Below are 14,572 nucleotides of genomic sequence, written 5' to 3'. Positions count from 1 at the left end.
TCGTCTACTGGTTCTTTCTGTTCAAGGCTGGCCTTTAATTGAATCAGTCATTCCGAAAAGTTTCTACTCTTTCCCACCCCACATTTTCATTTTAGTGCAAAGTCGAGATATACGTGAAGAAACGCGCATCCCTTGGAAAAGACCATTTGTCTGGTCACATTATGTTTAGCTATCCTACACTACTGCCTCAATATCATCGATGCCATTGTACATGTCGAGTTTGCAATCAAAAGTTTTTTTCTTTCCCCCTCAACAATTTACTTTGGTGGATATATGGTATTTTCGAAATGATTGATTCAATTGCTGTTTAAGCAATATTTATTGTAGTTGTATTATCAACAATGAATTCCTTTTTTTTAAAAAAAAAAAAACTTTGATGTGTATAACTTAGGAACCAAGGTTCTGTAAACTATATTATATAACAAGCTTGTATGTCACGAATTCAGTTAAAATAATACAATATATTAAATGTTCTTGAGTTTGATTCTTTTGCGAAAAAATTAAATGAAGGAAAAATACTTTATTTTTTCTTTTTCAGTTCAAGTGACTTTCGTTGAACACATGGAACATTTCTTTAACGGAGCCCATTCGTTTTTGAAGCCCGTAATAAACTACAATTTATTTTGGGGAATAGTTACTACGCTTCTCGATAAGATACTGCTGTACGGATGGAATTTTGGCGAAGTAATTGTGATATTAATTAGCAGAGGACTGTATGGGCGTTTTTGTCAGCTATCAAAGCATTTGGAAGAACGGCTAAGTGATTTTGAATATCCAGCAGCAAAGATAGATTGGAAAAATGTAAGAGAAGCACATCTCAGATTGATTAACTTAACCTGTGCTACAGATCGAATATTTTCTCCTCTCATTTTAGTACTTTTTGGATCTTACGTATATGAAATATGCAATCAGGTATGTATTGATATAAATTATTTCTATATTAACAACTAGGATAGAATTTTGGCAATATTAGTCTTTCGAAGTAGCTGTAGGGCAGGAGCCAGACAACGAGTTTTGTTAATAAGAATTTTATTAATATACAGAAAGGTCGTTATCTACACGAAAAGTCTTGATTTGAAGTGATTATAAAATCAAAATTTATTAAATTGTTATTTTACTTTTGTGAATACAGTTTCATTAGCTCACCAAGTTTCATGTGTTATCAGTTCATTACGGATACCGGTACTCAATATGCGTCCCGGGTGTTGTTCGTCAAACATCGATGCGATGCTTGAACCCGAAACACATTCTCCGAAGCATATCCAGAGTAAGGCTAGTTTTAGACGGAAGCACTTATGTAGCATTTCTCGTAGCAAAATTCGTATCATCGATATCCTACCGTGTAGAGTAAGCATTTCATATGCTATGGCATATCCTATGGCATTTCTTGTCGATAAAACCTGCTATATTTCGTAGCATTTTCTCCAGCATTTCTGGTCAGATTGCAGCTCCGTGGTGTATTAAAAGGAAACGAAAGATTTTGTGCCAAATATCCATGCTGTTTATTTTGTGTGGGAAACTGAATTGCAGTAAAGAAAAATGAGTTGGAGTAGGGATGCTATTATTATGCTGATGGAAAAATATGAGAAGCATCCTTGCTTGTACAAAGTTAAAAAGTCCTTTGTATCATAATAAGCATATGCGACAAAGGGTGGAAGAAATAGCTACCAAAATATCCTTTTTTTAGTCTCAGAGCCATAATTGGGCTCTTCTGCAGTGATTTGTTTGCTACGCCACGACAAGATGCTTATCAAAATGCTACCGTGTAAAAGCACCATATACTTTTGATGCCATAGAATATTATACGAGATTTTTGGCACCACATATGCTACGAGAAATGCTACGATAATTGCTTCCGTCTAAAACTATCCTAATCGAGTGGAGAGATTCAGTGATGTATTCCTTCAGATCAGCCATAGTTTGAGGTAGTGGAGGCATTTACACTCGGTCTTTGACGTACCTAAAAGGGAAACTCACGTACAGCAATGTTTGGTTATCAGGTGGACCACTAGAGGAAAATCTTGTCATATGGTCCAGTGCTACAAATTTATCTGTTCGGAAAGCTGTCATTCACAAATTTACGGACACCGCAGTGGCAGTGGGCAGGTAATCATCTACCTCAGTAACTAATTACGTACGTAACATATTTAAGTAACTTTGGCCAGTCACTATGTCATCGCCGAAAATAAACGGACAATACATTTTCTATTCTGATATGGCATAAATCACGTTACATTTTAGAGAATGACGTTCAACTTTCAGTGTAGCAGGTAGATTCTCATTTTCTCATATCCACACATTGTGCCTGATCACTTTTCCATTAACATGGGATATTGTCACATCACTAAAAATAATCTTTGACAATAGGTTCATCTTTATTGTCTATTAATTCCTGGAAGCCAGTGCTGAATTAAATATCTTTCTGCATTGTCGTCCGGTTTTAACGTCTGCATCAATTGCAGCTTATAAGGATAGAAGAATGGAAATACAAGCGATTATATAAGATCTTGCTAACCATGCTTTTCGAGGTCTCTAACTTTTTACTAGCACAGCGTGTTGGCTTTTTTGTGCTACAGAAAGAGGATTATCTAACATGATCAATAATTCGGTTTGAGACAGGTTGGCCCGAATGTCCTTTTCTCTGCTCACATCATTTCTCAACAACATTTTTGTATTACTTCAAAACTGACTTGTTTGTAGATGAATTTATATTAAGTTTACGCTTTAAAACACGCTGCACTAACACATTTTATTTTATTAAATGACATTCTAACACGCACCAGCTACGTTACTGCCGGGTGAACACTATTTTTTAAAGTTGATTTCACTACCCTCTAGTGGTACAAGAATTTTGCAAATACACAAGAAACAAAATTTATACTTCAATGTTTCAATAAATTTTTATTTTTATAGCAACTTCATATCAAGAAGTATTTTGTGGCCATGCTGTATGTGCATTTGCAATACTATCAAAGTGAAGCAATAAATTTTGTCGCAGAGACTTCGAACCTTGCCGACTGCTCCGGAGAAGTTTGTAAAACTGTTAATCCATGATATGAAAATGTTGGTGTTGTCATCTACCGCCTTAAACCATATCACTGTGACTTTGTCATGTGACCCAAACAAGTAATCTAATTGAAAGTTGAAAGAATGGACATTTTGTGTATTTCTTTTATAGACAGAACAAGATAGAAAATAATAACTATTTGAATTTAAAATAACACTTATTTAACTTGATAATTATAAAAATATGGTCCCTTGCTTGAACGCAATACTTTCCGTGTATATAAAACAAATTAGGTTCTAAGTTAACACCATAATAATGTTTTTTTTTTTTAAGAATGCGAAAATGGTTCCGATTCGTCTGCTTAAGTAAATTATTCTATAAAATTATTATTATTTTCATAAAATTATGTTTAAGTGGGGTGACAAGCGCAGACACAGATTTTTTTATTGGGGGCAGATATATTTTTTTAAATACCGAAAAGGATAATTTTATATCACTTGACCTATGTACATTTTAATACATGTCTTGGAGGGGTAGGTGTTGCCGCATGAGACATTCGTCCCCTTGTCATCCCCCCTCTGACGCTATCACTATTGCATGTATATTTAAGTCACGTTAAGAAAGTGATAAAGGAAAAATAGACAAGAATAAGAATGGGTATAAAACAAACTAGAGGAAGAAGTATAATTTTTTTTAAAAAAAGAAACGTTTTAATTTTTACTAAATTTTCAGTCTGAAACTAATCAGTTTCTACTAATTTTTGCTGTGAAAATTTTCAGTTTTCACCAAATTTCCGGTGTTACTATTATTATTTTTTTTCTGAGCAGCTATACCAATGTTTAATTCCAACGTATGGAAATGGTTTATTCGACTACTTGTATGTGTTCTGGTCACTGTTCCATCTCATGGGAAGAGCAATCCTTCTGAGTATCTTGGCGGCAAAAGTTAATGACGCAGCACACAAACCACTTAATTTCGTTAAGTTTTGCTCATCTGCCGATTACAACGTGGAGGTAAGTACAAATAATTTACATTGCTCCTAATAGGAATGTAGTTAGGGTTATCATTTCAGTCAAAGGAACGTATCTACTTTTTTTTTTTTTTTTTTTTTTTGAGGCACAAACATTTTTGACATCAGAGCTCGAATGTCTGACATCTTTCTGTGAAATGATTGTAAGTCAAACTTCCTTGTAAGACATGGTTGATCAAATAAAAAGGATTTTGGATTATCAAAAACTAAAATCAAATACGAAAACACATTTTTTTGCGATTCTGAAAAACTAACTTTCTGTAGATACGTTCCTGTGACACTATGTCGTTGATTTTTAAAAAGCAAAATGAAGACATTTCATGTACGATGGCTAATGGGGAAGGGAGAGAGAGAAATGTGTCAAAGGTTCTTTTTCTGAAGTAATGTAAGCGTTTCTAGTGAATCACAGTGACGTAACTAACGGGGGGAGGAAACGGGGCTTGTGCCTCGGACGCTGGATTGAGGGGCGCAAAACTGGGCAAATATTTATTTTCACTGTAAGGCAAGGAAAGGAGTTTTAGCAAACTAAAGATCATAAAAATACCTCAGAAACTTAACAGAACAACAACTACTTCCCAACCTTAGGATTGTATCCATAAAGTATAAGTTAGCTTCAAAACTATTTTTGAGGACATTGTAGAAAACTTTGCAGTCAAAAGAAGCCGCAAAGTGAAGTTTTAGTTCAAGCTTTTTGTGTTTTCATTTAACTTACATCCATTTAAGAGATTTGCAAAATGTCCGAATATAATACTCGAGACAACAGCTTGACTGTTCGTCATAATTAAATATTCTATTCTAAAGCAACAGAGTGTTAATTCACTCTACACATATGCACATCCCGATATAATTCCAAAAAACATCGTGATTTGTAGTTATTATAATAAGACTGTAAGAATATGTCAAGTATGCTACTCTCAGATTATTTGGCAAGCAAATACGTACTAATTAGTTTGGTGTTTTGTCTTGTACTAAAAAGTAAATTATGTACTGCAATTTTGAAATCATTCTTTACCACTTGAAGAAAAAGTGGAGTAGGAGAATTACTGTGTGATTCCAGTAACAGCTGTAATCGGAGAGTGTTTTTTTTTTGGGGGGGGGGCGCTAAGGCGAGTTCTTGCCCCGGGCGACAAGTAGCCTAGTTGCGTCGCTGGTGAATCATGTTTTTCTAATTGACAAAAGGAAAGTGGTACAATTTAATCCTCGAACCGTACACCTCAATTTATGTTATATTAATCATACATTGGGTATTAGGTGCCTCAAAAAAAAAAAAAACTTATTGTTTCATAGGAAAATGTTACTTTTTATTTTTTTTTAATGCTTGAGCATATTCTTTAGATCTCTAACTTCTGCAAAAAACATACTTTTACACAATACTTTAGGGTTTACAACTGCGTAATCTATCAAAATAATAATAATAATAACATACATTTTTGTACAAGATTTAGGAGTCTCATATTTTTTGTCTATTTTCTATTTTTCTTCCTTGTAATTGGCACAAACATTTATGAGGTGTGTTTAGAAGTAAACTGCTTACACTCAGCACATCGGATGGTGGTTTCCGTATCATTGTTTCGTGGACAAATACTGCCTCTTCCAGCCTACAATCTCGTTTAAAATGTTTCTCCATAGCAGCTTTGACTGTCGTACTGCAACTTTTGAACTTCAATCTTTCTGTTTGTGTAAATGCAACTTTTGAACTTCAATCTTTCTGTTTGTGTAAAAAAAAAAAAACTGTCGTATTTATAATGATATCATCTAAAAGAAAAAGGTCAAATACCTGTGCATGGTTTGTTATATTCTTAGCATCTCCCTTTGGACTAGATCTAAGCAAAACTATATTTCTTCTAGGGGTTCTACCCACTCTTGTAGCAGGGTTTGTTGCCCAGCAATGTTTATTTTTCCCCCAAAGTTGTTTCCTTTTTATTTGAATAATATTCTTCGAAGGCGTTTGTGCAGCTTCATCTTCATCCGATTCTACCCCCTCATGATCCTCCTGATCCTCTGGTAAAGCCTCAGTATCTTCTGCTTCATCGTTTTGCCAAATCCTTTTTCCCCAATGCGATGCTTGTGCATTTTCATCATCCCCTTGTCATGAAATCACGATTCATATTTCGACTAGTAACAATGAAGACGCCGTATTACGCAATTGCTGACATTATAAGTATTACAAATTGTCAGGTTGAACAAGAAATCTTACAGGTTAAAACATTTGGTGATCGGTATGTCCATGCAACGTTTGCTTCCCAACACAAAAACATTTAGACCACCAAAACGATTATGTTCGACAAGTTTCTGGGTTCATTGAGTGTTCTCATTCCGCGCCAGAAGAATCTACGTCCAGAATCGCTACTCAGGCTCAATCTTCTTTCAACTGAGAAGAAAATGCGACCCCCCCACACCTTATCGGCCCCGACCTAATGTTGTTGGCACTATCGGAAACGGTATCCCCCATATGCGGGTGTCAAAGGAACTCAACATGGCCATCGAGCAAAATGGCCACCCCCATGCAGTCGACATGCTACTGTAAAATGTGTGGTTAGGCCACATTGTAGTCCAGTTAAATGGGTTCGCAATTGCTGCCGATGTTTGTGCAATCCGATTAAGTTCCTTGTTGCCTGTTTCACAATGTAGTGATAGTCTGCTGCTGTAGTTGACCATGGTCGACCACCATTTCTACTTCACTCAGTGTTGCCTGTAGTTCGGAACACTCCCGTATGAATGTGAAACAATACCCAACTCCCGGGCAATGCTCGTCACGCTTCATCTTTCTTCCAGTTTTTAGACGATTCTTCCCCGGGCCATGTTGTTGTGAATAACACAACTACAACTACAACACAACTGTACAGTTCTCTGACTGACGTACATTGTCTCGTCCCTTTTATTCAATTGTTTGTGTCGAGGAGCAAACTCATTCGACGCTACGGTCACATTGACTTCACACCATGCAACGTTTTGCTCCGCGTGTACATGTGGGAGACCTCTGGGAACATGCTACCGGGATTTCATCCGTTCCCTGCTATATTTATCTTACTTTATCTACCTCATCCTTTAGTTTTGCCAACCAGTGTACTTGCAGTTTCAGTACAAAGTTCGCATAGTTTGAAAGTCTACCATAGCTTCGCACTGTGAAATGAAACTCATTTATTTATTTCTTAATATCAGGGGTAAAAGTGTGGGGGGAACGCGAGGGACGTCGTCCCCCTACCTCCAAAAATATATACGGCGTCCCCCCAGTGCCTGAAAAAAATACAATGGGCAAAGATAGGCAAGGGGACGGTGGAACGTCATGCCGCTACCTACCGTCCCCCTACATTTTCAGATCCACTTTTATCCCTGGTTAATATGATTAAATGTTTTAGTTAAATCTGCTTGGCCTTGACATTTATCAGTCATAATCCCTTTCATTTGCTGTAAACGCTGTGTAAATAAATCAATGTATGATATAATGAATAAGCACACAAGTTCCTTATGGAGGGAATTTGAGCTCAGGCTGAGGGAACGAATTATTGAAAATGGATATAGCTTACAAAATTAATATTTTTTTTTATTATTATAAGTTACCTTGTGATATTTACATTAGCAATGCCCTCGTTGGGTTCCCTCCCTCAGAAGTTTTAAGTTTGCCGACAAGGCATCAAACTTATATAATATCAGATGTAAACGTATAAGCAAATAATCAGGAAAATAAGAAGCATAGATTTCTAAACATTATTATTATTAATAATTATCAAGGGCGCCCATCAAGGGGGGCAATGTGGGGCGCTCGCCCCCACTTAGAGGAAATCGTACTTCAGAATATCGAAAACCCAATAGAATTTTTACATTACTTACAGCAAAATTTGAAACTATATTTGAAACGTCGCTTATACTTGTCCCCCCCTCTTGGAAACCACAACATGGGCGCCCTTGTTTATTATATATCTGTTTTGACCGATAATTTCTGTTTGTTTTATCTCAGTATTTTTTTCTATTTGTGGTAATTTTTCAGGTGTATCGATTTGAGCAGCAATTAACTTTTACGTCCATTGGCCTTAGTGGGTGTGGTTCATTTGTTATTACTAGACCATTCATCCTTATGGTAAGTACAGAAGAGTTAATTTAAGGTGGATCACCACCCGGAAGTCAGTACATATTTTAGCTCATTCCCTTAACTATTCCGCAATGAAACGTTACCTATTATAAGTATTGTATTATAAGATAGAGTTATGTTTCAGCTATAACACAACACAATGATTCATTTGATTGTGTCTTCTGATATTGAAAAAGATAACAAATAAAAGAAAAAACTTGATTCGTTTTACAATGAGCACACAAGATGGCACTTGCTGTTAGATCCTACTAGAAGTGCTCAATTTTATGAAATGTGTATTTGTACGTGTAAAGTATTTTAAAGTAACGATCTTCTTACGAAATAGATATATTGTTTGACCGAATCTCCTGATATGTTTCACATTATCTTTAAATATTAATTTACATTTAAGGAAATAAATTTTGAGAAGAAGCTTGCGCAGAACGCCATAATGCGTTGTTGCCAAATTTGTACGTTTACTGTAGTAGTCACAATAACAAAATTCCTGGATTCTAGCGTTGAATTTCGAGAAGCGGTATTTAGCTGTGAATTACGATAAGGTCAAAAACTAATTTCTCCATTAAGTATCCAAGCAGAATTCCATGATTACTTCCTTTATTATCAGGCATCAGTAAACACTCGACACTATCTGACAACGCCGCACTATTCAAGCAACGTTTAGCATAGCACCGAGAACACGATGAGAACACTTGAGACCTTCAGTCTCTATGGGTGCTGTAGGATGACAGTTTTGCACGGCAATGGCTCTTTGCACTAGTCATTCGTAAAATCGTATTAATAACAATGCATAAAACAAAGTAATGGCCCGTTTATAGTTCTACAATAAACAAAAGTATTGTATCACTCAAACAGAAATACCTTCAAGTACACGCTGAGCAAATGTCACAGTCTAACTGAGCGAAGAAAAGACATCCTGCCTGACAAGTTTTATCCGCCAATACCGCGCCACCCCATTTCAGTCTCCCGAATTTCTAAACTTGTAATCAAGTCGTGCTGTGCAACGTCACCCCAAAACATGACATATCTACACATTCAACAGAACAAAAGGAGTAAGTAATTGTGGAAAACATATACAGACAGAAGAAAGAAACCGGCAGGAGAACGAAACAACACTTAGGCTAGTTTTAGACGGAAGCATTTATCGTAGCAAAAATCGTATCATCGATATCTTACCGTGTAAAGTAGCAAATGCTATAGCATTTCCAATGCCATGGCATATCCTATGGCATTTCTTGTCGATGCAAAATGCTCTATTTCGTAGCATTTCCCCCAGCATTTCTAGTCTGATTGCAGCACCATGGTGTGTTAAAAGGAAACGAAAGATTTTGTGCCAAATGTCTATACTCTTTGTTTTGTGTGAGATAGTAAAGAAAAATAAGTTGAAGTAAGAATGCTATTATTATGCTGATTGAAAAATATGAGAAGCATCCTTGTTTGTACAAAGTCAAAAGTCCTTTGCATCATAATAAGCATATGCGACAAGGGGCTTTAGAAGAAATAGCGACTGAAATCTCTGTTCTTACTTTCGGAGCCATAATTGCACTCTTCTCCAGTGATTTGTTTGCTACATCACAAGATGCTAATCGAAATGCTACCGTGTAAAAGCACTATATACTTTTGATGCCATAGAATATTATACGAGATTTTTGGTAGCACATCTGCTACGAGAAATGCTACGATAAATGCTTCTGTCTAAAACTAGCCTTACAATTTAGCCTATTTGTATGTGATGAGACGATAAAAGTAAGCTAATTTACAAGGCACATGACACGTAAATAATACTTCAACGGAACTTATTTAGACATTTTAAACAAGCATATACACGTACATACACTCAAAAACATAAAAATAACATATTGGTAAAACAGTGGTGATTTTTCTGTTATCGCGTTTTCCGCCGGAAAACATACAATCAAAGCATAATTCATGATGGAAATACTTCAAAATATAACTTAAGAATATCCCTCTTGCTTTCAACATGTTCTCTACGTTGTTGTCAAAGGTGGAAAGACTCAGCGTTCTCTACCGGATTAAAAAAAAAAAAAATCAAGTATATCACTAGCACTGCAGTATGGCGAGTAACCATCCTATTCGTATCAACGCTTCGAGTCACGGAAGAGAGTTGTGGAGATGCAACAGCTCGCAAATAGCAGGCAAGTAGACCGCTAAGTATATACAAGAACCTCCAAGCTTTTTGCTCAATTTTGCAGAAGGGTAGCTACTTTTCCTGCCGAGGAGAAAGCAAGTTTGGTGGTCGCCTGAAAAACATTTGAAACTGTAAGGAGACAACGTAAATCTATTGCTTCCATCAATACAAAACAAATTACTCAGTAGTTAAATTTCTCCAATATATGTTTCCAAAAATGAGAGAAAGGAATATAATACTCAAATTGCAATAGTCTATCTACATTTCCAATATACTAATTTGGTCCATTTTGGACATTAGCCTCCAAAATAAAAGATATAAAGCCGGTTATACATAATCAAGTATTGTAACAAATGTTTCAGCAAAGTAGAATTTGAACGTAGGTCTATACGATATTAAGTTGTATGCAATGTTTGGTTTGGTTACAACATTTGATACAACTGTTCAAAAATAATACATGTTCTATTCCTATCCAAGATTGCATCAAAGAAAAGAAAAAAAAAACTAAAATCACTGCCTGGTGGTGCTAAACGTGTACAAGGGAAGCAGTTGAAATGTTTATTGATGCCTACAAACAGCATCCTGTCTTGTATAGCTGTAAACTTAAAGAATATTACAACAAATACAAACTCAAAGAAGCCTTGGAGAAAAACTGGGGCTAAAGTTAGGCTGGCAAGGCGAGAGACTCCAGGTTAGTGAGCGTTCATATGCACGATTCACATTTCCAATTGCTCGCTTATTTTAAGATTTACGATTTAAACAGCTCACTTTTAAATAGTAACACCTTGAGCTAGTACCGCTATGCCTACCAATAAATGTAACAATTGAATGAAGAAATGTAAACAAAGGAACAAGAAAATTAAGTTTTGTATTTGATCGTTTATAGTGTGTGTGTAAAGTTTTAGCCAACTTATGTGACCAAATGACTATAAAAGATAAATTTCATACAACATTTGATGGAAAACTATGATCATGTATAATTGGCTTAAGGTGCAGTAAGGTGAAACGAAGCGAATCACTGACTGATTTCTATTTATGTCTTATATCAGTATTAAGTTATAGAAAACGAGACCAGTTTCAAGTGGGATCTGACCATTGTAGTGCGTTTGGTCAGAGACCAGATGAACAAATTGTACACACTTTGGCCACTACTTAGGTACGCTAAGAAGTGAAAAGAAATAAACTACAATAGAATTTATGACTAAGTTTGGTTGTTTATCCATTATTGCGGTAGAGTTCCTATTACGGCAACAACAGATGTGGATAGACGACCTTCACGAACTTAATCATTGAGGAATGTGCAACCATGCTGTGATTAGGAAAATTAATTGTACATAGTCCTATTAGGTAGTAGTTTATCCCCACGTTCGATGCATGGTCTAGGTGTTAAATTACATTTGAAATCAAAATGAAATCGCTTAAATGAAATCTTTAAGTTTTACGTCCCACGCTTATGCCGGCTAGGCTAAAGGAGACGGTGATGATGAGAAATGAATGAAATGGTGGAATGAAGTAAGTGGGAGGAAACGGGAGAACCCCGAGGAAACGTACGTACACGGTGTTTAATCACCACAAAGTTCACTTGGCGGGAATCGGGATCGAACCCGGGACCCCCATACACCGACGTGAAATCGGTTAAGTAGAGCATTACCCGAAAGTACTCACGAGAAATTTTCATTTTTCACACCAAACTACTTCTCCCAACTGCCTTGAATAATAAATGAATTAGCTTATACAAAGATAAATATGAAAAGGTCTATTCTTCCGAATTATATAATAGTGGCAGGGTTAAAAGTGAAAGGGAACACGGGGGGACGTCGTTCCCTCACTTCCAAAAAATATCTATGCTGTCCCTCCACTTTCTGAAAAATTGCATTGAGCAAAGATATGTAAGAGGTGTGGCGTGACGTCATGCGTCCGCTTACCTTTTCAGACCCGCTTTTACCCCTGAATAGTGGACTGGTAATTTGCAGAAACTTTTCCAGCAGTCCTCGTATTTCTTCAAGGAAAACTTGTAAATAAACATTTAAACTCTCTATTTCTATGCCTCTACAAAAATTGAATAGATTCTAAATATATAGTATTTACAAAGTAGACCTATATTAAATATAAACATTATATTAAATTTCTTAAAAACTAAATCATTACGTGATAGAACGTTAATGATTGAGCAGGCTTAAAGAAGAATAAAATATGTTCAAACATTTTTATGTACTGATGTCAATTAACAATCTTTTGTATCAGTTTATTATTATTATTATTATTATTATTATTATTATTATTATTATTATTATTATTATTATTATTATTATTATTATTATTATTATTATTATTATTATTTCTTTTATTTTGTGATAAAATTGAGACACAAAATCAGATCTAAAAGACTACTATGTCAGACGGGACTCAGAAATATAAGAAATTTCTGTCCACTTATCTTGCTTAAAACCTTAAAAGAGCCCTAAGCTGTACACTTCAAAAACTAAATAAGAGCTTTTTAATTCCGAGGGCATAGGAAAGCTTTCTTCACAAGAGCATAGTAATTCTAAATTTGCTCGTAGGCTTATATCATAAAGGAATAGTAGAAATCAAATATGTGTGGTCTATTCAAATAGGATCCAACTTTGGTCGGAAATATTAATTATACATCGGGAGATCGAAATACCAATCCTCTTTAAAAAAAAAAAAAATCTACTGTTGTTTATTCTCACCATGCTTCGAAGCAATTATGGAAGATATTTTTGTAAACAAGTTACAGCTAAACTGTCGTAATTTATATCTCTTTCTGCGGCTCAAATCATTTCCTTTTTAATCCGTTTATCGCCGTAATTTTATCCACTTTGGAAAATGACTGAATTTTACATATGTTGTTGCTATAGACTCATATATTAGAGAAATGAAAAAAAATCATCAATATACAAGGATGAACTTGAAACAACAATACAACATTTTTAAAAGTTATATTAAAATTGAGTAAAATAAGACAAACCATATTAAGTGTTGCATATATGCAACGCCAGCGACTTCTTGAGAAACAGCTTAAAAATAAATAAATAAATAAATCAGAATGATCCATGAAAACGAATAAACTACAGAAAATGTTGTTCAAAAAAACTGAAAACTGCGAAAAAATTATGCGGGCGAGTTGACTTGATCTACTTGTCTAGTGTTCCCTGCTCCCAAGCAGAGTTTCTTTCAGGCATGATTTTTTGCGGGGGGCAGTGTTCCCCGGAGCTCTGAGAGTGCCCCCAAGAGGAGAAAGTTAATACGTAGTATAATAGTACCAGCCGTGGTAGATAAATAGTTTCAGAATGCAATAAATAAATAAATGTTTTAAAACTGTTTCAAGTGTTGTAAAGCTCGTGATGAGGCTTTTTTTTTTTTTTAATTCATATTTAGAGATTAGGTGGTACCTTGTCTGTAACTGGCAATCTTGAACAGATAAGTGACAACTGAATGTCTTGTTGCGTGTACTTCAGAAAAGTCTAAGAGAAGTAGCTATAAGTTTTGTTAATACGTAGTTTTAGAGTGCCACCCGCGGCACATGTTCTCTGAAAGAAACACCGCTCCCAAGCCCAGTCATTTGATACCGAATACCTCCAAGAAAAAATATCTGGCAATTAATTTTTGATGATATCTTAGCCTTATGGTATACAGTCCTGTTTCATTCTTCTGTCCTCCTTACGAAAGTCAGAGAAAACGGTCAAGGCTTCGCTACATACCTACTCAAAAAAAGAAGTCGGAAATAATTGGCAGAGTAACCTAATTTTGATGGACTCGTGAAATGATTCCCATTTCAATATCACCAAGCTCTACGCACCGATTCTAAAGTTGTACCATCATTTCATGGCAAATGAAAGTTTGACGAACGTTTACTACGTTCACGTACCAGCAGAAACTGACTGTGAGAGAAAAACTAAAGGATACAATGAAGATGTTTCGTTTTTTTCTTTTTTTCTGAAAAGCTAAATATGTTTCTGAATAGACCACACATTTTTTCCAGAATTGCTGATCTTAGATGCGAAAACTAGATTAAACTGTATATGCTAACATCTAAATTACTTCTTTTTGTAGGTTGCCAGCGTAATTTGCACATTTGAGATCGTTCTTCTACAATCAAGTAAATCATAATGATTTAGAAGTTTACAAAGTGTACTAACTTATAAGAAGTGTGTGTATCCCTAAATAATGCAATAAATGTGTGTAACTAAAATATAAATCAGTACCAAGCAAATGTTTCTTTTTATTTACATCCTTCTCTAAATCTAATATTTCTACAGGGTGCACCAGAAATACCTG

General features: G+C 35.4%; 1 protein-coding gene across 1 annotated transcript; it reads left to right on the top strand.

Annotated features, from left to right (window-relative positions):
* Nucleotides 1–410: 410 nt before the first annotated feature.
* Nucleotides 411–14,477, top strand: LOC145683542 (gustatory receptor 5a for trehalose-like). The gene is made up of 4 exons (XM_081754885.1): nucleotides 411–912; nucleotides 3,835–4,020; nucleotides 8,026–8,115; nucleotides 14,348–14,477. Exons 1-4 carry the CDS (start codon nucleotides 505–507, stop codon nucleotides 14,402–14,404), a joined length of 741 nt encoding a protein of 246 aa, XP_081611011.1. The 5' UTR covers nucleotides 411–504; the 3' UTR covers nucleotides 14,405–14,477.
* Nucleotides 14,478–14,572: the final 95 nt, after the last annotated feature.

Source organism: Thermobia domestica, chromosome 4 (genome assembly GCF_964235325.1).
Source record: "Thermobia domestica chromosome 4, izTheDome1.hap1.1, whole genome shotgun sequence".
Taxonomy (NCBI): domain Eukaryota; kingdom Metazoa; phylum Arthropoda; class Insecta; order Zygentoma; family Lepismatidae; genus Thermobia; species Thermobia domestica.
Note: the sequence above shows the minus strand (reverse complement) of the source record. Positions and strands in the feature narration are given on the sequence as shown.

What these genes read in the sequence shown, in the direction of transcription:
- LOC145683542 (XM_081754885.1), top strand. Translation starts at nt 505, where the DNA reads ATGAAGGAAAAATACTTTATTTTTTCTTTTTCAGTTCAAGTGACTTTC. An exon ending in CTGCCGATTACAACGTGGAG is followed by an intron (nt 4,021 to 8,025) that starts GTAAGTACAAAT and finishes GTAATTTTTCAG; the next exon opens with GTGTATCGATTTGAGCAGCA. An exon ending in CTAGACCATTCATCCTTATG is followed by an intron (nt 8,116 to 14,347) that starts GTAAGTACAGAA and finishes TTCTTTTTGTAG; the next exon opens with GTTGCCAGCGTAATTTGCAC.